Genomic DNA, 24,342 nt, shown 5'->3' with positions numbered 1-24,342 from the left:
AAAGTAAATAATTGTCAATGTAATTTGTGATTTACATATCTCCATATTTGTCATTCATAAATTCAAACAAGTACCAAATAATTATATACAATTATAGAATATTTGAAACTTTTATAGTGCATTCTATACACATTAAACAATGAAGAATAAAATATTTGACATTACTAATTTCGTATTATCTTCTCATTTGATTTCAGGTCAAGAAGCTTTTCCTGTCCCCTGTGGAGCTGCGGAGCCCAAGAACCCCACCGATCTGCCCAATCTGGCGCAGGGTCTGAAGTCCAATGATGCAGCGCATCATCGAGAAGTCCGGAGAGCACATTTTTGACGGTGCCGGTGAGCCGCATTTGGAGATCTGTCAGAAGGATCAAGCACGACTACGATGTGACCGAGTCCTGTAAGATCTATTGGAAAGGCCTTCCCTCACTGAGTGTTCGACCATTAACAGGTGCTGCCCGGTCACCCGAGCGAGACCTCCAGTAAGACCTACTTGACGCTTCAACAGCGCCGATCATACACACCGCCTGCAGAGTGCCGATCGTGGTTAAGGATCTGTAAGTGGAGCGGTGGTAGCAGCAGCGGGCTAGGGTAAACCTTATCCAGCAGACATCGAACATGCGACCATTTATATAAGCTTACATACTTATCGTAACACTCATCCACGCGCAAATACGGGACAAAAAACTCGATATTTTCCTTTGTGTATTTTATAAAAAAACAATTGTAATGAAAATCGGTGGGAAACAGCATTGTGTAGCTGATCCCGTTTAAGGAACTCAGAATTTGTACAAAATACAAAAATTTGACATACCCTACAAAAATTAAATTTAAAAAACTCGATATTTTCCTTAGTTTAATAAACGCTGCTGAAACAAACTTGCGCTGCGTAAGAAGCTCAGGAATCTGCATGCCAAATCCCAATAGCCTAGCTCTTATAGTTTCCAAGATTTCAGCGTTCATCCAGACGGACATGGCTAGTGATCCTGATTATATTATACTTTATACATACTTTATGGGGCCGAAAACGCTTCCTTCTGCCTGTTACATACTTTTTGACGAATCTAGTATACCCTTTTACTCTACGAGTAACGGGTATAAAAATAAAAATTAGACGCATTTACTTTTGATGTTTTTATTTATGTTTATTTAGCCTTATCGACGGCCGCCTCCTGGCTAGCCGCCTTCGCCGTCTTGCGGCGCTTTTGTGGCCTTTTGCTGGTTGCGTTTGGCCATCAGCCTTATCGGCGGCCGCCTCCTGGCTAGCCGCCTCCTGGATAGCCGCCTCCTGGCTAGCCGCCTCCTGATTAGCCGCCCCCTCCTGATCAGCCGCCTTCGCAGTCTTGCGGCGCTTTTGTGGCCTTTTGCTGTTTGCGTTTGGGGGGAGCCCCCCCCTCCCAATCCTCTCCAACGATGAACTTGTCTACGTTCTGTGAATGGGAAGAATAAATTATTAATAGTTAATTTTAATTAATACATATAAATTACTTACGCATTTGACCAGCAGCACCCTCGACATTCTCTTCTTTCTTGCGAAATAAAAAGTTCCCGCGAATCGGAAGTGATACCACACTTTCAGCTTGCCTTTATCGAAGTATCGATATAGGGTATCGATATAAGGTTAATGTGTTCCTAGTTACAATTTTGGAACAAATGAGATGTTCACAACGCACTATGTTTTTTTCTCAAAAACTGACGGCTTTTCGTTCGCCGAACCGCATTTGTTAATTAGTAAAATGAATTTCCTTTCCAACGAGGTACCGTGCATGTTGGTACAACGTCTGTGAAAGTCAAAATTATTAAAAACAGAGATAGCGTCGAAACATTATTTTTTTCCCATATGGTTAGTGTCTTGAATACATTTTTCACATAGTGGTTCATGTCTTGGAACTTACTGGTTCAAATTTTAATCTGGCGCCACTTCTTTTAATTATTTATGTTTCCCCACTGTAAGGCGATTTTCTCAAAAACTGACGGCTTTATCGTTATGATTTTTGCACTCAACTTGCTTTAGGCGATCCCCAATCTGCCAATATACCGTTCATGTTGATACAACGTCTGTGAAAGTCAAATTAATTAAAAATAGAGATAGCGTTGAAACAATATTTTTTTCCCATATGGGTAGTGTCTTGGAAGCTTAGAGCAGGGTGAACAATTTTGTTACAAATGAGATGCCCTCAACGCACTATGCTTCTTTCTCAAAAACTGACGGCTTTTCAATCGCCGAACCGCATTTGTTAGTTAGTAAAATGAATGTTAAGCTATTTTCTCAAAAACTGACGGCTTTAGCTCAATGATACACTCTGACAAGAAACTTGAATTAACGCCCAATAACCAGGTTTACCGTGCATATTGGTACAACCTCTGTGAGGGGAGCAATAAACAAAATTGTGGGGACCCGATTTTTTAAATAGATTTTTAATAAATTTCTAGAAGTCTGATATGTTTGCAAACTATCAAAATCGATAGATATTTTTATTCTTAACAATTTTGCATTTAATATTTTTCGAATCGGCCCCAAGAAGCCGAGAAAATAAAAGAATGAAAATTGGCCCCATGTTCCAGACTCCACCGTTCCGCCAGCGCCGCTAAGTCACCGACGCTAATTTGACGGACATAAGTGAGGCCCGATTTTCATTATTCGGTATTTAGTGTACAGTAGGTCGATTTCCATTATTCGATTATTTTGGTATTTTTCAATAAGTAAGGCATTCATGTCATTTACTGGGATTTGCTTGGTTAAGAAGGCATGGTCACTTTAGCATTTGAAAGTTAACTTCAAGCGTTATATCTCAAATAGCTTAAACTAGCATTTATAAATGCTCGAAGCTTTACAAATTAACTCATAAATGAGTATAAAATATAGAACGAATTCAAATTATTTTGGTGCCTAACAAAACTTGTAAATGATTTTAATTTTATAGTCTCCGGCTATCATTTCTTCAAGAATTCTATAATATAGTGTTGTATTTATTTATACGTTGCAGCGATATTTTTTGGTCGCAACGGACTAATTAAGGCTGTAATATATAACTTTTTTTGTTATACCCTTGCAGAGGGTATATTGACTTCAGTCAGAAGTTTGCAACGCAGTGATGGAGACGTTTCCGATCCCATAAAGTATATATATTCTTGATCAGCATGACTAGACGAGTCGATCTAGCCATGTCCGTCTGTCCGTCCGTTTCTACGCAAACTAGTCTCTCAGTTTTCCAGCTATCGGGCTAAAACTTTCCCAAAAGTCTTATATCTTTTGCAGGTAATATATAAGTCGGAACCAGCCGGATCGGACAACTATATCTTATAGCTCTCATAGGAATAATCGAAAAAAAAATTTAAAAAAATTATATCTTTGGTGTTTTTAAGCATATAACCTCCTTAACTTGGAAATAACATTATTTAATTAGTTTTGAATTCCGAATCAAATTTTATCGAAATCGGACGACTATATCATATAGCTGCCATAGGAACGATCGGAAAATTGGTGGAAACATAATATGAAACAAATTATAGATTCGGTGTTTTTCAACATATAACCTCCTACGCTTGGAAATAACATTTTTAATTAGTTCTGAATTTTGAATTTAATTTTATCAAAATCAGACGACTATCACTGTGGACGGCAGTACACGTAGTGGCGAAGCGCGCAAGAGAGCGTGCGAAGACAACTACTATATATAGCCGCAGAATTGAAAATCTGCAAATTTGGTCCGATCGATACGAGTGATACACCAATCGAAAGGTATTGCAAAAACTAAGAAGATTGCATACCAAGACTTTCGAAATATAGATTTGTTTGGGAGAAAAAGAGGTAAAAGTGTAAAAGTAAAAATTTAGAAAATTGGATCTGCTGGATACGGTGGGGATAAAAGACCCCGGCTGTTTAGCTAGTTTTATTCTTAGTGAAAATACGCGTCGAATGACACCTCATTTGTTGAAATCCGATGTTCCGTTCAAAAGTAATTCAAAAAACAAGATTTTCTTCTTCTTCCCAATATGAAAATGTTTGTCCCTTTGTGGGTTTGTATGCATCCCATCTTAGTTTTAAGTTTTTAGAAACCCTATGGGTGTATAAAGCAGCTTGAAATAGAAAACGTTTGTTCTACGACTTTTGGAAAAAGCCGCTAGTTTAGCGGGAAATAAAAAAAAGCCAGATTTAAAATGCTTATAGTATCTAAACAACTAATGCTACAGAAACGTGCTATATATCTCTGAAAAGATAATTTAATTTGCTAAATACTCTTTATACAGTAAAATTGTCTGGATATGATAGATTTAGAGTTATGATAAGAATTTATTTTTTAAAACCACTTTTTGACTATTTCCTCAAAATTGAGTCGAACGATTTCTTTTTAAATTTTAAATCATACAGCCTTTGAAATTCCTCAACTTTTGATCTGTAACACTTTTAGCCCTAAAAATTACCGTTTGGAAGATATTAAGCGATTAAAAGTGCAACTCGTTTCAGCTCCGTATACGTAATATTTCATACTTATTCGAGTAAACAAGAAAAAAACCAATTTGATGAAAAAAATTCTTATTAGATTTTTTCAAACGGAAAATCTGTTATGATTTTAGGGTCCGTTACTAGCATGAAGCTAATCGAAATAGGAAACTTGATCTATTTGTTCTACCACTTTGGAAAAACCCGCTAGTTCGGCGGGAAATGTAAGAAACGACAGATTTATCTTGGAATCTGAAACTATACAGCCCTTGAGATTCCAAACTTGTGCTATTAAAATAGGTAATTGAAGGGAAAAAACTTCTTGTGCCTAATTTAAGGTGGCGTTCAGCTAAGATTAGGGGTCGAATCCGTGTGTTTGGTTTTTCAATAGCCAAGCCATATGGGGACGACTCCTAGTCATGGTATTGGGGTACTTAAACTCTTGAGCAAAAAACACTTCTGATATCAAACAAAAACACCTCTTAACAAGGTAGAAAGTAGTGGCGAACGCGCCTTTAACAAAAATTTCTGATATCAACACTTGTGACGAAAAATGATATTACATTCGATAAAATAAATAAACTATATTAAATTTATGTATTCGGCATACATAAACACACCCACTTTAACGCCCACAAACCGCCCACAAACTTCAAAAAATCGTAAGTATGAACGCGGATATCTCGGAAACTATCAAAGATAGAGAATTGGGATTTCAGATTTAGATTCCGTAGCCTTGTACGCAGCGCAAGTTTGTTATTCGAATATGCCACGCCCACTCTAACGCCCACAAGCCGCCCAAGCCTGTGGCGCCCACAATTTTCATGCTAGATAAAAAATTTTAACTGAAATGTATTGGTCTGATCAATACCTATCGATTGATCTAAAAAAAATGTTGCCACGCCCACTCTAACGCCCAAAACGCTTAAGTCTGTCTACCGCCGGTAGGTGGCGCTTTTCAACCTCGCTTTGCTGCTTGCATATCTCCATTTCCCTTTGGTCCCTTAAGCTGAGTAACGGGTATCTGATAGTCGAGGTACTCGACTATAGCGTTCTTCCTTGTTTTAAATTTAATAATTATAGCTGCAAGGGTATACAAACTTCGGCTTGCTGAAGTTAACTTCCTTTCTTGTTTTATTTTTATTTTGCATAAAAAAATATAAAATAGTTTAACTTTTAAACACGAAAAACAGAAATTAAGTTCATGCAAAATAAAAATTCCTGAAATCTACCTTTTTTGTGGTACAAGTGTATAGGTAAGCCCCTTAAACCCCTTGGTGCGCTTGATTGTGAATATATCGAATTGTTTTTGCAATTGGCTTATTTTCTAGCAGGCACATTTCTGTATAATTTTTATAATATCGATAGTTCTTATTTTATCGACTTGTCAATATCCAGGTTTGCCCATCGCAGGGTGCCACGCCCACTCTAACGCCCACAAACCGCCCAAAACTATGGCTCCTATAGTTTTGATGCTAGAATTAAAATTTTAATTGAAATGTCTTTTGCTCATTAATACCTATCGATTGACCTAAAAAAAAGTATGTCACGCCCACCTTAACATAATATGAACGCGGATATCTCGGAAACTATCAAAGATAGAGAATTGGCATTTCAGATTTGGATTCTGAGCCTTGTACGCAGCGCAAGTTTGTTACGCGAATATCCCACGCCCACTCAAACGCCCACAAACCGCCGAGGCCTGTGGCGCCCACAATTTCATGCCAGATAAAACATTTTAGGTGAAATGTATTAGGGTCGTCAATACCTATCGATTGATCCTCAAAAAAGTTTGCCACTCCCACTCTAACGCCAAAAGACCGCCCGAATCTGTGGCGCCCACAATTTTCATGCTATAAAAATCTGCCGCCCACACAACCATATATTGTTATAGCGGGTGGGTGGCGCATTACAATCTCGCTTTGCTGCTTGCATATCTCCATTTCCCTGTGGTCCCTTTAGCTGAGTAACGGGTGATAGTCGAGGTACTCGACTATAGCGTTCTTCCTTGTTGATTTCCGATAAGCCGCACTCCCGGAATTGTGTCCTCCGCAAGGCACCTGAAATCGATAGAGGTCCGGCAGTTTCCCTATAACCCCATTGTTTTTATACCCTTGCAGAGGGTATATTGATATCAGTCAGAAGTTTGCAACGCAGTGAAGAAGACGTTTCCGACCCCATAAGGTATATATATTCTTGATCAGCATGACTAGACGAGTCGATCTAGCCATGTCCGTCTGTCCGTCCGTTTCTACGATAACTAGTCTCTCAGTTTTAATGCTATCGGGCTGAAACTTTCCCAAAAGTCTTATATCTTTTGCAGGTAGTATATAAGTCGGAACCAGCCGGATCGGACAACTATCACTGTGGACGGCAGTACACGTAGTGGCAAAGCGCGCAAGAGAGCGTGCGAAGACAACTACTTTATATAGCCGCTGAATTGAAAATCTGCCATTATAGTCCGATCGTAACGAATGACTTTAATCGAAAGGTATCGCAAAAACTAAGAAGATTGCATACCAAGACTTTCGAAATATAGAATTTGGGAGAAAAAGCGGTGAAAGTGTAAAAGTAAAAATTTAGAAAATTAGATTTGCTGGACACGGTGGGGATAAAAGCCCCCGGCTGTTTAGCTAGTTTTTTTCTTACTGAGAATACGCGTCAAAAGTAATTCAAAAAACAAGATTTTCTTCTTCTTCCCAATATGAAAATGTTTGTCCCCTTGTGGGTTTGTATGCATCCCATCTTAGTTTTAAGTTTTTAGAAACCCTATGGGTGTATAAAGCAGCTTGAAATAGAAAACGTTTGTTCTACGACTTTTGGAAAAAGCCGCTAGTTTAGCGGGAAATAAAAAAAAGCCAGATTTAAAATGCTTATAGTATCTAAACAACTAATGCTACAGAAACGTGCTATATATCTCTGAAAAGATAATTTAATTTGCTAAATACTCTTTATACAGTAAAATTGTCTGGATATGATAGATTTAGAGTTATGATAAGAATTTATTTTTTAAAACCACTTTTTGACTATTTCCTCAAAATTGAGTCGAACGATTTCTTTTTAAATTTTAAATCATACAGCCTTTGAAATTCCTCAACTTTTGATCTGTAACACTTTTAGCCCTAAAAATTACCGTTTGGAAGATATTAAGCGATTAAAAGTGCAACTCGTTTCAGCTCCGTATACGTAATATTTCATACTTATTCGAGTAAACAAGAAAAAAACCAATTTGATGAAAAAAATTCTTATTAGATTTTTTCAAACGGAAAATCTGTTATGATTTTAGGGTCCGTTACTAGCATGAAGCTAATCGAAATAGGAAACTTGATCTATTTGTTCTACCACTTTGGAAAAACCCGCTAGTTCGGCGGGAAATGTAAGAAACGACAGATTTATCTTGGAATCTGAAACTATACAGCCCTTGAGATTCCAAACTTGTGCTATTAAAATAGGTAATTGAAGGGAAAAAACTTCTTGTGCCTAATTTAAGGTGGCGTTCAGCTAAGATTAGGGGTCGAATCCGTGTGTTTGGTTTTTCAATAGCCAAGCCATATGGGGACGACTCCTAGTCATGGTATTGGGGTACTTAAACTCTTGAGCAAAAAACACTTCTGATATCAAACAAAAACACCTCTTAACAAGGTAGAAAGTAGTGGCGAACGCGCCTTTAACAAAAATTTCTGATATCAACACTTGTGACGAAAAATGATATTACATTCGATAAAATAAATAAACTATATTAAATTTATGTATTCGGCATACATAAACACACCCACTTTAACGCCCACAAACCGCCCACAAACTTCAAAAAATCGTAAGTATGAACGCGGATATCTCGGAAACTATCAAAGATAGAGAATTGGGATTTCAGATTTAGATTCCGTAGCCTTGTACGCAGCGCAAGTTTGTTATTCGAATATGCCACGCCCACTCTAACGCCCACAAGCCGCCCAAGCCTGTGGCGCCCACAATTTTCATGCTAGATAAAAAATTTTAACTGAAATGTATTGGTCTGATCAATACCTATCGATTGATCTAAAAAAAATGTTGCCACGCCCACTCTAACGCCCAAAACGCTTAAGTCTGTCTACCGCCGGTAGGTGGCGCTTTTCACCCTCGCTTTGCTGCTTGCATATCTCCATTTCCCTTTGGTCCCTTAAGCTGAGTAACGGGTATCTGATAGTCGAGGTACTCGACTATAGCGTTCTTCCTTGTTTTAAATTTAATAATTATAGCTGCAAGGGTATACAAACTTCGGCTTGCTGAAGTTAACTTCCTTTCTTGTTTTATTTTTATTTTGCATAAAAAAATATAAAATAGTTTAACTTTTAAACACGAAAAACAGAAATTAAGTTCATGCAAAATAAAAATTCCTGAAATCTACCTTTTTTGTGGTACAAGTGTATAGGTAAGCCCCTTAAACCCCTTGGTGCGCTTGATTGTGAATATATCGAATTGTTTTTGCAATTGGCTTATTTTCTAGCAGGCACATTTCTGTATAATTTTTATAATATCGATAGTTCTTATTTTATCGACTTGTCAATATCCAGGTTTGCCCATCGCAGGGTGCCACGCCCACTCTAACGCCCACAAACCGCCCAAAACTATGGCTCCTATAGTTTTGATGCTAGAATTAAAATTTTAATTGAAATGTCTTTTGCTCATTAATACCTATCGATTGACCTAAAAAAAAGTATGTCACGCCCACCTTAACATAATATGAACGCGGATATCTCGGAAACTATCAAAGATAGAGAATTGGCATTTCAGATTTGGATTCTGAGCCTTGTACGCAGCGCAAGTTTATTACGCGAATATCCCACGCCCACTCAAACGCCCACAAACCGCCGAGGCCTGTGGCGCCCACAATTTCATGCCAGATAAAACATTTTAAGTGAAATGTACTAGGGTCGTCAATACCTATCGATTGATCCTCAAAAAAGTTTGCCACTCCCACTCTAACGCCAAAAGACCGCCCGAATCTGTGGCGCCCACAATTTTCATGCTATAAAAATCTGCCGCCCACACAACCATATATTGTTATAGCGGGTGGGTGGCGCATTACAATCTCGCTTTGCTGCTTGCATATCTCCATCTCCCTTTGGTCCCTTTAGCTGAGTAACGGGTATCTGATAGTCGATGTACTCGACTATAGCGTTCTTCCTTGTTGTTGTTGGTGTGTTTTGGATTCCCTTTTCGTAATTTCTTCACACTTGTTCCTTGAAGGATCGCCGTGCAACTGCTGGCTTGCTCTTTCTGAATGATCTGCTAGTACGAAATATTGATTGTCCTTGCCTGTTGGGATGCATCAATTTTAATGTTTCTGCCAGGAATCTCCGTACCATGCTTCCATCCCTGGATGCATCCCATCTTAGTTTTAGGGTTTTGGAAACCATATGAGTGTATAAAGTAGCTTGAATTAGAAACGTTTGTTCTACGACTTTTGGAAAAACCCGTTAGTTTAGCGGAAAATCAAAAAAAAAAGCCAGATTTAAAATGCATATAGTATCTATACAACTAATGCTACAGAAACGTGCTATATATCTCTGAAAAGATAATTTAATTTGCTAAATACCCTTCATATAGTAAAGTTGTCTGAATATAATAGATTTAGAGTTATGATAAAAAGTTATTTTTTATAACCACTTTCTGACTATTTTCTCAAAATTGAGTCGAACGATTTCTTTTTAAATTTTAAATCATATAGCCCTTGAGATTCCTCAGCTTTTGATCTATAACACTTTTTGCCCTTAAAATTACCGTTTGGAAGATATTAAGCGATGAAAAGAGCAACTCGTTTCAGCTCCGTATACGAAATATTTCATACTTATTGGAATAAAAAAGAAAAAACCAATTTGATGAAAAATATTCTTATTAGATTTTTTCAAACAGAAAATCTGTTATGGTTTTAGGGTCCTTTACTTGCATTAAGCTTATTGCAATAGGAAAGTTGATCTATTTGTTCTACCACTTTGGAAAAACCCGCTAGTTCGGCGGGAAATATAAGAAACGACAGGTTTCTCTTGGAATCTGAAACTATACAGCCCTTGAGATTCCAAACTTGGGCTATTAAAATTGGTAATTGAAGCGATAAACTTGTTATTGAAAAGTATAATATTCATGGGGACGACTCCTAGTCATGGTATTGGGGTACTTAAACTCTTGTGCAAAAAAAACTTCTGATATCAAACAAAAACACCTCTTAACGAGGTAAAAAGTAGTGGCGAACGCGCCTTTAACAAAAATTTCTGATATCAACAATTGTGACGAAAAATGATATTACATTCGATAAAATGAATAAACTATATTAAATTTATGTATTGGGCACGCTACAACAGAAAATTTTCGGTTAAGTATATAATTATTTACTGTTGCGGGCCGAAATCATAAATTTAATATAGTTTATTTATTTTATCGAATGTAATATCATTTTTCGTCACAATTGTTGATATCAAAAATTGTTGTAAAAGGCGCTTTCGCCACTACTTTTTACCTCCCTAAGAGGTGTTTTTGTTTGATATCTTATAGCTCCCATAGAAATAATTGGAAAAAAATTTTTTTATTTTGCTTGGAAATAATTTTTTATAATTAGTTTTGAGTTTGAAATTTAATTTTATCAAAATCGGACGACTATATCATATAGCTGCCATAGGAACGATCGGAAAATTGGTGGGAAAATAATATGAAACAAATTATAGCTTCGGTGTTTTTTAACATATAACCTCCTACGCTTGGAAATAACATTTTTTAATTAGTTCTGAATTTCTAATTTAATTTTATCAAAATCGGACGACTATATCATATAGCTGTCATAGGAACGATCGGAAAATTGGTAGGAAAATAATATGAAACAAATTATAGCTTCGGTGTTTTTTGACATATTATCTTATACTATTGGGAATATCATTTTGTATACCCTTGCAGAGGGTATATTGATTTCAGTCAGAAGTTTGCAACGCAGTGAAGGAGATGTTTCCGACCTCCTAAGCTTGGAAATAACATTTTTCAATTAGTTTTAAATTTCGAATTTAATTTTATCAAAATCGGACGACTATATTATATAGCTGCTATAGGAACGATCGGAAAATTGGTGGGAAAATAATATGAAACAAATTATAGCTTCGGTGTTTTTATACCCTTGATTTCAGTCAGAAGTTTGCAACGCAGTGAAGGAGACGTTTCCGACCCCATAAAGTATATATATTATTGATCAGCATCACTAGACGAGTCGATCAAGCCATGTCCGTCTGTCCGTCTGTCCGTCCGTTTCTACGCAATCTAGTCTCTCAGTTTTAAATCTATCGGGCTGAAACTTTAGGCATGATACAGCTTCGTCATTCGCACACTGGAATGTATGTCAAGGAAAAAGTTATGGAGACCATAAACGACTACGGAATAACCCTCGATCAAGTCTTTAGGTAAAATCTTAATTGCAAAATATGAATTATAAAATGACTGTTATTGAAAAAATAAAGGCATAAGCACAGCATTACATCGGATAACGGAAAAAATATGATAAAAAGCCATTCAAATTGTGGAAGGAAACAACTTTAAGTTGGCGGACACAAATCAATATTTATTAGCACGTTCGTTTCACTCGACTGTCCACACAAGAATGCCTCTCGTATCGATTGCTTAAAAACTATCAATTCGTCTCTCTTACCAGAGTTATCGGTAATAACCGATGAGCCTACTACAATTCGGCCATCCTGCGTATTGGATCTCCTGATCCTGATGTACTTAGGACTAAAGTTAAATCTAATTACAATATTCTTATGTTTCTTTACATGTTATATTGAACCTCTGCATTACAATGATTTCCTTTTACCTATCCACGGTCTTACATTTTGAGCACTCGAAACATCCTTGTCTGGATTTCGAGAGAATTGGAAGCCTTCAACATTCTTCAACAAGAACCTGTCGTTCCGAAGTACCTTTGCTATAATGCATTGGCCTTTATTCTTGGTATCAACTTTCTTGCAACTCCCGCTGTACTATCAAAAATTTTCACCATAACGTAATCCCCTTTTGCATAATCCTTCGCCTTTTTCTTTGCTTTGTCAAAATAAGTCTTATTGTATGCCTGCGCTTGATTTTGATTATACATAGCCTTTACTCGAATCTCTTTTAAGCTTTCTGTAACAATTGTATCCTGTATATCTTCCAACCCTCCTCTAAGCTCATCTACAATCTGACCCTTCTGTTGTACACCAAACAGCATTTTGCTTAGGATCTCCTTAATACTTCTGTGTAGAGTGTTATTAAGTGTATACTCCATTTGCTTGTCGTGTCCTGCTTTTCGCGCAGTGTAGATGCCGGCTAGTCTACGAATGTCCCAGGGAGGGGAACAACTACAATGTTGTCTACGCAGCAGACACAACAAAAACAAAACGGAACTTCAAACTCGGACAACGGCAATCTTCACGACGGATTTTTTTAGAACATCTGGACTGGACAACACAGCTCTTAGCGTGGTCCTGGAGTCCCTCCCAACCATGAGTGCATCCTTCAACATTCTTTTGGACACATCTCCCCATTCTGCCTTGTGGGTCGTGCTACCTCGCCTAACTCATCTCACCCCCCAACAGTCTATTCACACGACTTCATTTCGTTTTCACATTATAATTCAGAATTTTCTCTTAAGTTCTAACATTTAATAAGCCTACGGTACCGAACTTTTACAGGGAACACATATATATAAATAAATAAATAAATAACAATAAATAATATTCCAATAGTTTTGGGTTGGTGTAAATAAATTGGTTAAGTAAATAAATAAATTGAACAGATATAAGTGGGAATAAATTAGTTTGGGCGGGTTACATAATCAAAGATATCAGTTTCAATTTTATTGTTTCAATTTTCGGCTTGCTGAATTTGTTTGCCGCTTGTAGTTTTCGGGAACAACTTTTTATTTCTCTGTGGCAAATATAATTTTAAGGGCGAATAAAAACCTGTGGCCCGCCGGGGATGAGAGGACAATTTTCTTGTCGAAGATTTTGATCTATATATAAATTCCAAAACATCCTCAGATGTAGTATCTGGGGTGAATCTAGAAACAAATAATTGCTTCCTATGAGGAACAACTGACAGTTTCTTACGTCCCCCAGCAGCAGATTGAACCACACTAAGCTGAGAGCGAGAATCGGTTCCTACTGTACCTATAGGTACGGTCGGCACCGTAGCCGGCACTGAAGATTTTTTACCACCAGACTTCGAGAAACAGTGACTCCACCTGAATCAGCTGTATCCCTAGGCGCAGTTGGTTCGCTTACCCCAGTGTCGACAGAAACTGCTGCAGCTACCAAGTTCGGATTAGGGGAGGATACCGTAACCGTATTAACTGCCGCTAAGCTGGCTTTTTTGCGTTTAGGCGACTCAGTTAGTAATTTTTTATTATTAAATTGGGCACAAACGGAATTGAACCCCTCATTGAGCTGTTTAAAAGCACCTGAGAGATTCAAAAGGCTGTCTCGAGTCTGCTTCATAAAGCCGCTCATCTCAACTACCATTTCCTTGCAGGATCCACATGACCACATGAGACCAGAGTTCAGATCAATGAAGTCTTTGACTCTGCCAGTAAATCTGCGCATTTAACGTGCATCATCGATTCGCAGAGCCAGCAGAAAATAAAAGGGTCTTTAGTTGAAGCCGAAAGAGTACAATTTTTCTTACAGCAGACAAGAGCCATTTAAAGAGATGAAATAAAAATGAAATAAAATATGAAAAATACCTTAAGTAAATTTGGCACTGGGATCAAATTCCAAAACCACAAAGGCACAAAACACGAAAAAAATAAGAGCGCGAGATCGCGTTTTAGTTTAAATGTAAGAGAGCACGAGAGAATAAATCTTCTATCGACTGAGCGTTGCTTGTGGGACACTGACAACTTTACGCACGAACAGTTACAATGTAAAGCAAGCAAGAGAGAGAGAATAAGAGAAAAGCACACCAAAAATCTACCAGAAAATCGGCAGGTTCCGAGAGAGTTTAAATTACAGTTGTAATATAGAGCGGGAGAGAGAGTGGGAATAAAAGAGTTTTAGCAAGATTAGTGAGTGTAAAATTACACTAACAAAGCTAGGAGATTAAACAAATCTAATAGAAATGTTAAAATATCTATAACCACATACCCGTTTAATGGGGGATCAAGTCAAAAACACTAACACAACTATTAGGCTAAGCTTTGTTAAAAAAAAACAAACACAAGAAACTCGCAAAAAAATCACCGAAAAAGACAAAAACTCAGAGCACAAAAGTAAACACATCTGTTCACAAGCGATGCTAAATCGTAATCGTATGTAAGTCTATTTTCCTGATCCAGGCTTATCCCTCACGGAATATTTCGGTAGGAACTTGACTTCTGTTAATATTATATTTTTTTTCCAACAGAACCGTCTGCGACCAATTATTTTTGCTCTTTAATCACCCTTGCTTGTTTCACTTTCTCAAGCCTCTCTCCGCCAAAAACTACTCAAACTTTTCGGATTTAAGCCTTGGTTCATTTGGGAGTTATCCGGTTTAAGGAACCAGTTCCATGATTTGACTAAGCTGCACGACTCCCTAAACTCACGAGTCGTCGATAGTCATGTATCGATTTTTCGCCTATCGTTATCTGTCTTAATGTAAACAGCTCTGTTAAATTCATAATTTGTGCATATTTTTGTCGTTTAGCACATAACATGCTCAATTACTGTGTCCCAATGCGCACCGTTTTCAGATTCCATAAGTTTTGCAATCATAGGACCAATGCTTCTATTTATTCGTTCGACCTGCCCATTTGCTTGTGGGGATCCAGTAGCTCGAATTTTGTTCTGTCCTATTAATTTTTATACCCTTGCAGAGAGTATAATGATTTCAGTCAGAAGTTTGCATCGCAGTGAAGGAGACGTTTCCGACCCCATAAAGTATATATATTCTTGATCAGCATGACTAGACGAGTCGATCTAGCCATGTCCGTCTGTCCGTCCGTTTCTACGCAAACTAGTCTCTCAGTTTTAAAGCTATCGGGCTGAAACTTTCCCAAAAGTCTTATATCTTTTGCAGGTAGTGTATAAGTCGGAACTAGCTGGATCGGACTACTATATCTTATAGCTCCCATGGGAATAATCGGAAAAAAAATAAAAAGAAATTATATCTTTGGTGTTTTTTACCATATAACTTTCCAAGCTTGGAAATTACATTTTTGAATTAGTTTTGAATTTCGAATTAAATTTTATCAAAATCGGACGACTATCACCGTGGACGGCAGTACACGTAGTGGCGAAGCGCGCAAGAGAGCGTGCGAAGATATCATATAGCTGCCATAGGAACGATCGGAAAATTGGTGGGAAAATAATATGAAACAAATTAAAGCTTCGGTGCCTTTTGACATATTGTCTTATACTATTGGGAATATCATTATTTGTATTTTTAAGAATTTCGAATTACATTTAATAAGTACAACTGCAAGGGTATACAAACTTCGGCTTGCCGAAGTTAACTTCCTTTCTTGTTTAACATAAAACCTCCTAAGCTTGGAAATAACATTTTTATACCCTTGCAGAGGGTATATTGATTTCAGTCAGAAGTTTGCAACGCAGTGAAGGAGACGTTTCCGACCCCATAAAGTATATATATTCTTGATCAGCATGACTACACGAGTCGATCTAGCCGTGTTCGTCTGTCCGTCCGTTTCTACGCAAACTAGTCTCTCAGTTTTGAAGCTATCGGGCTGAAACTTTTCCAAAAGTCTTATATCTTTTGCAGGTATAGTATAAGTCGGAACCATCCGGATCGGACAACTATATCTTATAGCTCCCATTGGAATAACCGGAAAAAAAAATTTAAGAAAATTATATCTATGGTGTTTTTTAGCTTATAACCTCCTGTATCAGGATTTAGTTCACAAAAAGGTTTTAGTTTTAGGTCTTGTTTATTCGCACTCTCGGTTCGAACTAACTCGCTGCTCGCAGGCAACTCTCTTTTCAACCCCGTTCTCAGGTTCTCTCGAGAGAGCATCTCCTCTCTCGAGGATCGAATAGTGTGACCAGAGCAGATTCATATACTATGCTCTGTTCCTATAACTTTAAGTATAACAATATAATACTTATAACTAGTGTATTGCATATTAACTAGCACGCCTGTTATACTATATAATAGCCAGCCTGTTACACTCCTAAGCTTGGAAATAACTTTTTATAATTAGTTTTGAATTTCGAATCAAATTTTATCGAAATCGGACGACTATATCATATAGCTGCCATAGGAACGATCGGAAAATTGGTGGAAACATAATATGAAACAAATTATAGCTTCGGTGTTCCTTAACATATAACCTCCTACGCTTGGAAATAACATTTTTTAATTAGTTCTGAATTTCGAATTAAATTTTATCAAAATCGGACGACTATATCATATAGCTGCCAAAGGGACGATCGGAAAATTGTTGGGAAAATAATATGAAACAAATTATAGCTTCGGTGTTTTTTTTTAACATAAAACCTCTTAAGCTTGGAAATGACATTTTTATACCCTTGCAGAGGGTATAATGATTTCAGTCAGAAGTTTGCAACGCAGTGAAGGAGACGTTTCCGACCCCATAAAGTATATATATTCTTGACTGCTGGTAACGACTCGGAGTCGCGAGGGGTATCGGCCGTACGGGCTTAGGGAAGCGTCACCGTTCTCAGACTAGGGTGAACAGAAGCTGCGCTCTCCAGGATCGCTCCTTTCGACACACCGCCGCCTGTCCCTTGCTCTGTCCCGGATGGTCCCACTGGGGTTTCTGCTCAGCCCGCGCGGACAGTCAAGGCGGAACGCCAGGAAGCTGCCTCGCGCCTTACTTCGCTTCCACGCCTAGTGTAAACGAACGTTCCACCCTAGCCTCACCCTTTTGCTTTTCGTCCGGGACGTTTCCGTGTGGCTTTTGGTACTCGGGGTTCGGGCACGCCGCTCCGGGACCTCGCAAGTCGAATCCGTAGGGCTCTCCTGGATAATTCCACTCGAGACCGTACCGATCGACCGCTCTCCCTTCTGGCTTGTTATACTTTTTCCAGGCGTAACGCCAGGACTTTGTGGACAGGGTTAATCGACCGCCTTGACCTAGCCGTGTGATGCCCTCTGGATCCCAGCTACCTGCGTCTCAATTCGGAGATTCCTGGTATCCCAATCCCGAACGTCTCGACGTAGCAATCTCGCTCCTTGTAGGCTCCCACGGCGCTGCTTCTCTGGCGACTCGACTTGCTGCTGCTCCCTTGTAGATTATCTGGTTGTTTGATTGTTCACTTTGGTATCTGAGTGATCTTGACGGTTTGACTCCTTGTGATCACTAGCCAAGTCGATCTAGCCATGTCCGTCTGTCCGTCTGTTCGTCTGACCGTCTGTCCGTCTGTCTATCCGTCCGGATGAACGCTGAGATCTCGGAAACTATAGAAGCTAGGCTATTGAGATTTGGCGTGCAGATTCCTGAGCTTCTTACGCAGCGCAAGTTTGTTTCAGCAGAGTGCACCGCCCACTCTAAAGCCCACAAGCCGCCCAAAACTGTGGCTCCTACAGTTTTGATGCTAGAATAAACATTTTAACTGAAATGTATTGTTCTTATCAATACCTATCGATTAACTCAAAAAAAGTTTGCCACGCCCACTTTAACGCCCACAAACTTCAAAAAATCGTAAGTATGAACGTGGATATGTCGGAAAATATCAAATATAGAGAAATGGGATTTCAGATTTAGATTCCGTAGGCTTGAGCGCAGCGCAAGTTTGTTACTTGAATATGCCACGCCCACTCTAACGCCCACAAGCCGCCCAAGCTTGTGGCGCACCCAATTTTCATGCTAGGTAAGAAATTTTAACTGAAATGTATTTGTCTGATCAATACCTATCGATTGATCCAAGAAAACCTTTGCCACGCCCACTCTAACGGCCACAACGCTTACATCTGTCTACCGCCGGTAGGTGGCGCATTTCAATCTCGCTTTGCTGCTTCCATATCTCCATTTTCCTTTGGTCCCTTTAGCTGAGTAACGGGTATCTGATAGTCGAGGTACTCGACTATAGCGTTCTTCCTTGTTTTTATTATATCGATAGTTCTTATATTATCGACTTGTCGATATCCAGGCTTGCCCATCGTTAATATTTTGACTAGCACGCCAGTCAGGTTCGACTGCTGCTGGGTGAATTTGTTCATTGCGCAGCGATGCTGAGAATTTTATAATTATTGATAAGTCTTTTTAACGGTGTGAATGTTTGTTACACTCTTTCGTAAGTCAGTTACAGTAAAAGTATTCGGTTTTACTTGGAATTAAATTTTGAATTTTTACACCCGTTACTCGTAGAGTAAAAGGGTATACTAGATTCGTCGGAAAGTATGTAACAGGCAGAAGAATGCATTTCCGACCCCATAAAGTATATATATTCTTGATCAGGATCACTAGCCGAGTCGATCTAGACATGTCCGTCTGTGCGTCTGTTCGTCTGTCCGTCTGTCTGTCCGTCCGGATGAACGCTGAGATCTCAGAAACTATGAGAGCTAGGCTATTGAGATTTGGCGTGCAGATTCCTGAGCTTCTCACGCAGCGCAAGTTTGTTTTAGTCGAGTGCCACGCCCACTCTAACGCCCACAAGCCGCCCAAACGCTTAAATCAGTCTAGCTTTGCTGCTTGCTTATCTCCATTTCCCTTTGGTCCCTTTAGCTGAGTAACGGGTATCTGATAGTCGAGGCACTCGACTATAGCGTTCTTCCTTGTCTTTTTTTTTAGCTTCGTACTCTTTAACAAAAATGCCTACAGGCCAAAAATTGGATGAGCACATAGTTGCCAAATGAGGACAGGGAACACCGATCTTAAATGATGATACTTCCCTAGCATATGAAAAGTTAAATCGTTCAACCTTTAGATCATCAATCTGAACTTTGTTAGGGATATAGGCCGTAATGTCCAGGGATGAAAGGTCAGGATTCAACCGAGAAAAAAAATGTGTTTCCGCTGCGGTACACAGGTGACTGTTTTAGGTACGACGCATGTGGCAGGTTTTGGTACTACAGCATTTATGGCTGCACTACCAGTTTCAGTCGGTACTCCGGACGTTAAGTCAGCATGCGGCGTTGGAATCATTGTTGTATTGCTTACAATAGATTTTTCTGACGTCTCATGCGGCAAAATCTAGCGTCTTTTGCATTCGTAAACCGAACCTTTTTTATTTTTCGACCTCAGTACCATTTGTGCGGCAGCTGATATCGACTGCTGTGCTGCAGACCCCGGATCGCCAGAGAGAGTTTCACTAGCGGCTACCGTGGGTTGTCTATCCACCGCGATCTTTTTACGCTTAGGAGAATCGGGCTCAGATAGCATACGGCTAGTGAGCTGCGACTCAAGCGCCACAAGCAGATCCGTACTTCTACGGCTGTTCCGGACAAAAACACGACCGTTCACTGAAAGGGCGAATTATGAATTGGATGAGTCGTCCTCCAAAAAGGCTTTCCTAAATCTCTTTGGCAACGGCGATGATGCCATGGAAAAGGAATTTGAGACCGAGAGCGAGGAAGAGGAGGATGCCGAGGTTGGCTACCTCACGATCAATACTAACAACTTCCAATGCGCTGAGTGCGAGTTCCCCACAAGGTTCCCCAATCACATGAAGGAACCCACGCTGAACGAGCACGGCCAACAGCGTGCCCGCATATACAGCTGTCCCATGAGTACCAAGACCTTCTGAGTGCTAAAGACCATAAAGGATCATGTGCGGGTCGTCCATTCCCGCATTTTAATAAGCGAGTCCTAGGCCAAGACCAAAGCAAAGGATAACAAGGGAAAGTCGAAGGAGTCGGAAGCCGATCCAAAGCCAAAGGAGCCAAAGGCGCAGACTGAGACGCCAAAGGTGCCTGAGACTCAGACGCAGAAACAAAAGCCAAAGGAAGTACAGCCGAAGGCCAAAAAGCCAGAAGCGGTAACGGAGAGCAAGTCTAAGAAGAAGCCAACAGAGGTGGAGACAGAAAAAGAAAAAGTAGTAAGCCAGGAGAAGTCGGGTGACACCCAGGACCCCAAAGTCGCCCTCCTTAAGCCCAAGGACATGTCAATAGAGTCAGAAGAGAAAACAGTGCTCAGCCAAGAGAAAGCAGTTGAGCACCACGTTCTTCATAGCGATGGTGCCGAGGTGGGCAAGTACAGCAAGCGAAAGATACTGCAAGAAGAGGATGAGGAAGTTGATATTGAGGGTAGTTTTCAGAAGTACAACACTATTGAGGATGACGAGGGACCTAGACAGAGGAAATTATGACGTTCTCAAATATAGTATTGGTATTCTCAATTTCAGGATGTACTCAATTTTAGTAAAAACTCATGTTGAGAAAAGTTGCACTCATTTTAAGAAAAAGAACTTGAATTGATCACAAAAATTCTAAGTTTGAGGAAATGTGTTTTTCAATTTCTAACTTGAGAATTAATATTCTCATTATGAGTAACCGATAAACTTAAAAATGAGTTACGAATTCTCATAAGGAGTTCTAGGGAATTCCGTTCAGCGAACGAGACGAGAGATGAACGGCCTTTAGTTCGTTGCGTACATGGTTGTCTCTCTCTCACTAATGGGTGTGTAAAATGGTGCGCACCGCATTTGTGTGACTGTCATTTGCTGTGTGATTTAGCAAAGTGAAGACGTGCGCGTAACTCAAAGCTAAAAAACTATTTTAGTGAATTGGACATTTGTGCGACCCTTCCGTACCTCGAGGGTAAGTTTTTTAATTTAAACTGTATTTATAATGAGCTAAATAATGATACAATAAACAAACACTGCAAATTCATGTATGCATGTATGTATGTGTGATTGTAAGTGGCGTGAAACAGTCTTGTTTTGTTAATTTCTACGTAATTTGTACATATGTACATACATACACATATAATTTTTTTAATGCTTTTTAATTGTACATTTAATAACATTCTAATTTTATTGTTTCATGCTTATATATGCAAATATATTTACAATATTTGCTAACAATAACGTTTTATTTTTCTGCCTCTTTGCTCTTCGCTAGACCAGACAGCTAAGGGAAAAAATATCATAACCTAGAACATGGAACATGTATATACATATATAACTTATTACAAAATAAAATGAAAAAAAATATTTTAGTCTTTTTTCTGGGAATGGGTAGAGTGGGTTTAAGTGCAAAAGTTCATCATTTGAGAATTTAGAAGTTCACTATCAAGAACTAGTTTCTCATTTTGAGCGCATGAAATTTCTTAGTATGAGAAAAGGGGATACTCGTTTCTAAAATTCAAGCTAATTTATTTCTTAAAATGAGTGCAGTTTGTACTCATTTTGAGGAAAAATGTTCAAAAAAGAGCTTTAATGTACTCAATTGAAGTACAAATTTTTTGAGAAATTTGTACTGAAAGTGAGAATTTCGCACTCAATGTGAGAATTTTTGCTCATGCTGAATTTTTGAGTACAAAAATACTTAAATTGAGTGTAAATTACTTGAATAATTCCCTCCCTATAGGGAGGAGAAGATTATAAAGATTATAAAAGTCGCCCAGTCTAAGGTTGGTGGGCTCATGTCCGCTCCGCTTTCGCCCGTTAAGAAGGCAAAGAAAGGCAAAACAAGCCCCCTAGATGTTTCTGGGGTCACCACAAATGGTGAATCTCCCGCCAAGCGCAAAAAGCATGTCAAATCCGAGGACACATCCTCCATTTCTGACGTGTCTCAACTGTCAACTGTCAACAAAAAGGCCCGGCTGGAGTCCGTTGGCGACTCCACTACCGACGAGTCCGCACTCAGCTGCGACCAGTGCGGGAAGTCTGTCGGCTCGCGTCAACGTCCGGACTCGCACATTCAGAAGAAGCACATCTCCCAGTTGAAGAGCTCAAAGTGCCAGGATGTCTTCATCAAACTGCTACACTATGTGAGCCACTTTTGGGATTGTTTGACCGACAACGGATTTTTTTGCGGCGTGGACAAGTGCACGAAGGTCTTCAAGTTCTTCTAAAGCTGAGATTGTCATCAAGACTTTAGGCATGATACAGCTTCGTCATTCGCACACTGGAATGTATGTCAAGGAAAAAGTTATGGAGACCATAAACGACTACGGAATAACCCTCGATCAAGTCTTTAGGTAAAATCTTAATTGCAAAATATGAATTATAAAATGACTGTTATTGAAAAAATAAAGGCATAAGCACAGCATTACATCGGATAACGGAAAAAATATTATAAAAAGCCATTCAAATTGTGGAAGGAAACAACTTTAAGTTGGCGGACACAAATCAATATTTATTAGCACGTTCGTTTCACTCGACTGTCCACACAAGAATGCCTCTCGTATCGATTGCTTAAAAACTATCAATTCGTCTCTCTTACCAGAGTTATCGGTAATAACCGATGAGCCTACTACAATTCGGCCATCCTGCGTATTGGATCTCCTGATCCTGATGTACTTAGGACTAAAGTTAAATCTAATTACAATATTCTTATGTTTCTTTACATGTTATATTGAACCTCTGCATTACAATGATTTCCTTTTACCTATCCACGGTCTTACATTTTGAGCACTCGAAACATCCTTGTCTGGATTTCGAGAGAATTGGAAGCCTTCAACATTCTTCAACAAGAACCTGTCGTTCCGAAGTACCTTTGCTATAATGCATTGGCCTTTATTCTTGGTATCAACTTTCTTGCAACTCCCGCTGTACTATCAAAAATTTTCACCATAACGTAATCCCCTTTTGCATAATCCTTCGCCTTTTTCTTTGCTTTGTCAAAATAAGTCTTATTGTATGCCTGCGCTTGATTTTGATTATACATAGCCTTTACTCGAATCTCTTTTAAGCTTTCTGTAACAATTGTATCCTGTATATCTTCCAACCCTCCTCTAAGCTCATCTACAATCTGACCCTTCTGTTGTACACCAAACAGCATTTTGCTTGGGATCTCCTTAATACTTCTGTGTAGAGTGTTATTAAGTGTATACTCCATTTGCTTGTCGTGTCCTGCTTTTCGCGCAGTGTAGATGCCGGCTAGTCTACGAATGTCCCAGGGAGGGGAACAACTACAATGTTGTCTACACAGCAGACACAACAAAAACAAAACGGAACTTCAAACTCGGACAACGGCAATCTTCACGACGGATTTTTTTAGAACATCTGGACTGGACAACACAGCTCTTAGCGTGGTCCTGGAGTCCCTCCCAACCATGAGTGCATCCTTCAACATTCTTTTGGACACATCTCCCCATTCTGCCTTGTGGGTCGTGCTACCTCGCCTAACTCATCTCACCCCCCAACAGTCTATTCACACGACTTCATTTCGTTTTCACATTATAATTCAGAATTTTCTCTTAAGTTCTAACATTTAATAAGCCTACGGTACCGAACTTTTACAGGGAACACATATATATAAATAAATAAATAAATAACAATAAATAATATTCCAATAGTTTTGGGTTGGTGTAAATAAATTGGTTAAGTAAATAAATAAATTGAACAGATATAAGTGGGAATAAATTAGTTTGGGCGGGTTACATAATCAAAGATATCAGTTTCAATTTTATTGTTTCAATTTTCGGCTTGCTGAATTTGTTTGCCGCTTGTAGTTTTCGGGAACAACTTTTTATTTCTCTGTGGCAAATATAATTTTAAGGGCGAATAAAAACCTGTGGCCCGCCGGGGATGAGAGGACAATTTTCTTGTCGAAGATTTTGATCTATATATAAATTCCAAAACATCCTCAGATGTAGTATCTGGGGTGAATCTAGAAACAAATAATTGCTTCCTATGAGGAACAACTGACAGTTTCTTACGTCCCCCAGCAGCAGATTGAACCACACTAAGCTGAGAGCGAGAATCGGTTCCTACTGTACCTATAGGTACGGTCGGCACCGTAGCCGGCACTGAAGATTTTTTACCACCAGACTTCGAGAAACAGTG

At 39.0% G+C, this 24,342-nt stretch overlaps 1 protein-coding gene across 1 annotated transcript; it reads left to right on the top strand.

Moving 5' to 3' along the window:
- The first annotated feature begins 287 nt into the window (after window positions 1–287).
- LOC119558923 (zinc finger protein CG2199-like) lies at window positions 288–22,406 on the top strand. The gene is made up of 4 exons (XM_037872124.1): window positions 288–397; window positions 19,860–20,119; window positions 20,216–20,648; window positions 21,920–22,406. The coding sequence occupies exons 1-4, from the start codon at window positions 288–290 to the stop codon at window positions 22,404–22,406; spliced, it is 1,290 nt and encodes a 429-aa protein (XP_037728052.1).
- Window positions 22,407–24,342: the final 1,936 nt, after the last annotated feature.

Source organism: Drosophila subpulchrella, unplaced genomic scaffold, assembly GCF_014743375.2.
Source record: "Drosophila subpulchrella strain 33 F10 #4 breed RU33 unplaced genomic scaffold, RU_Dsub_v1.1 Primary Assembly Seq15, whole genome shotgun sequence".
Lineage (NCBI taxonomy): Eukaryota > Metazoa > Arthropoda > Insecta > Diptera > Drosophilidae > Drosophila > Drosophila subpulchrella.
The sequence above is the reverse complement of the archived record's forward strand: the minus strand, read 5'-3'. Positions and strand labels throughout refer to the sequence as shown.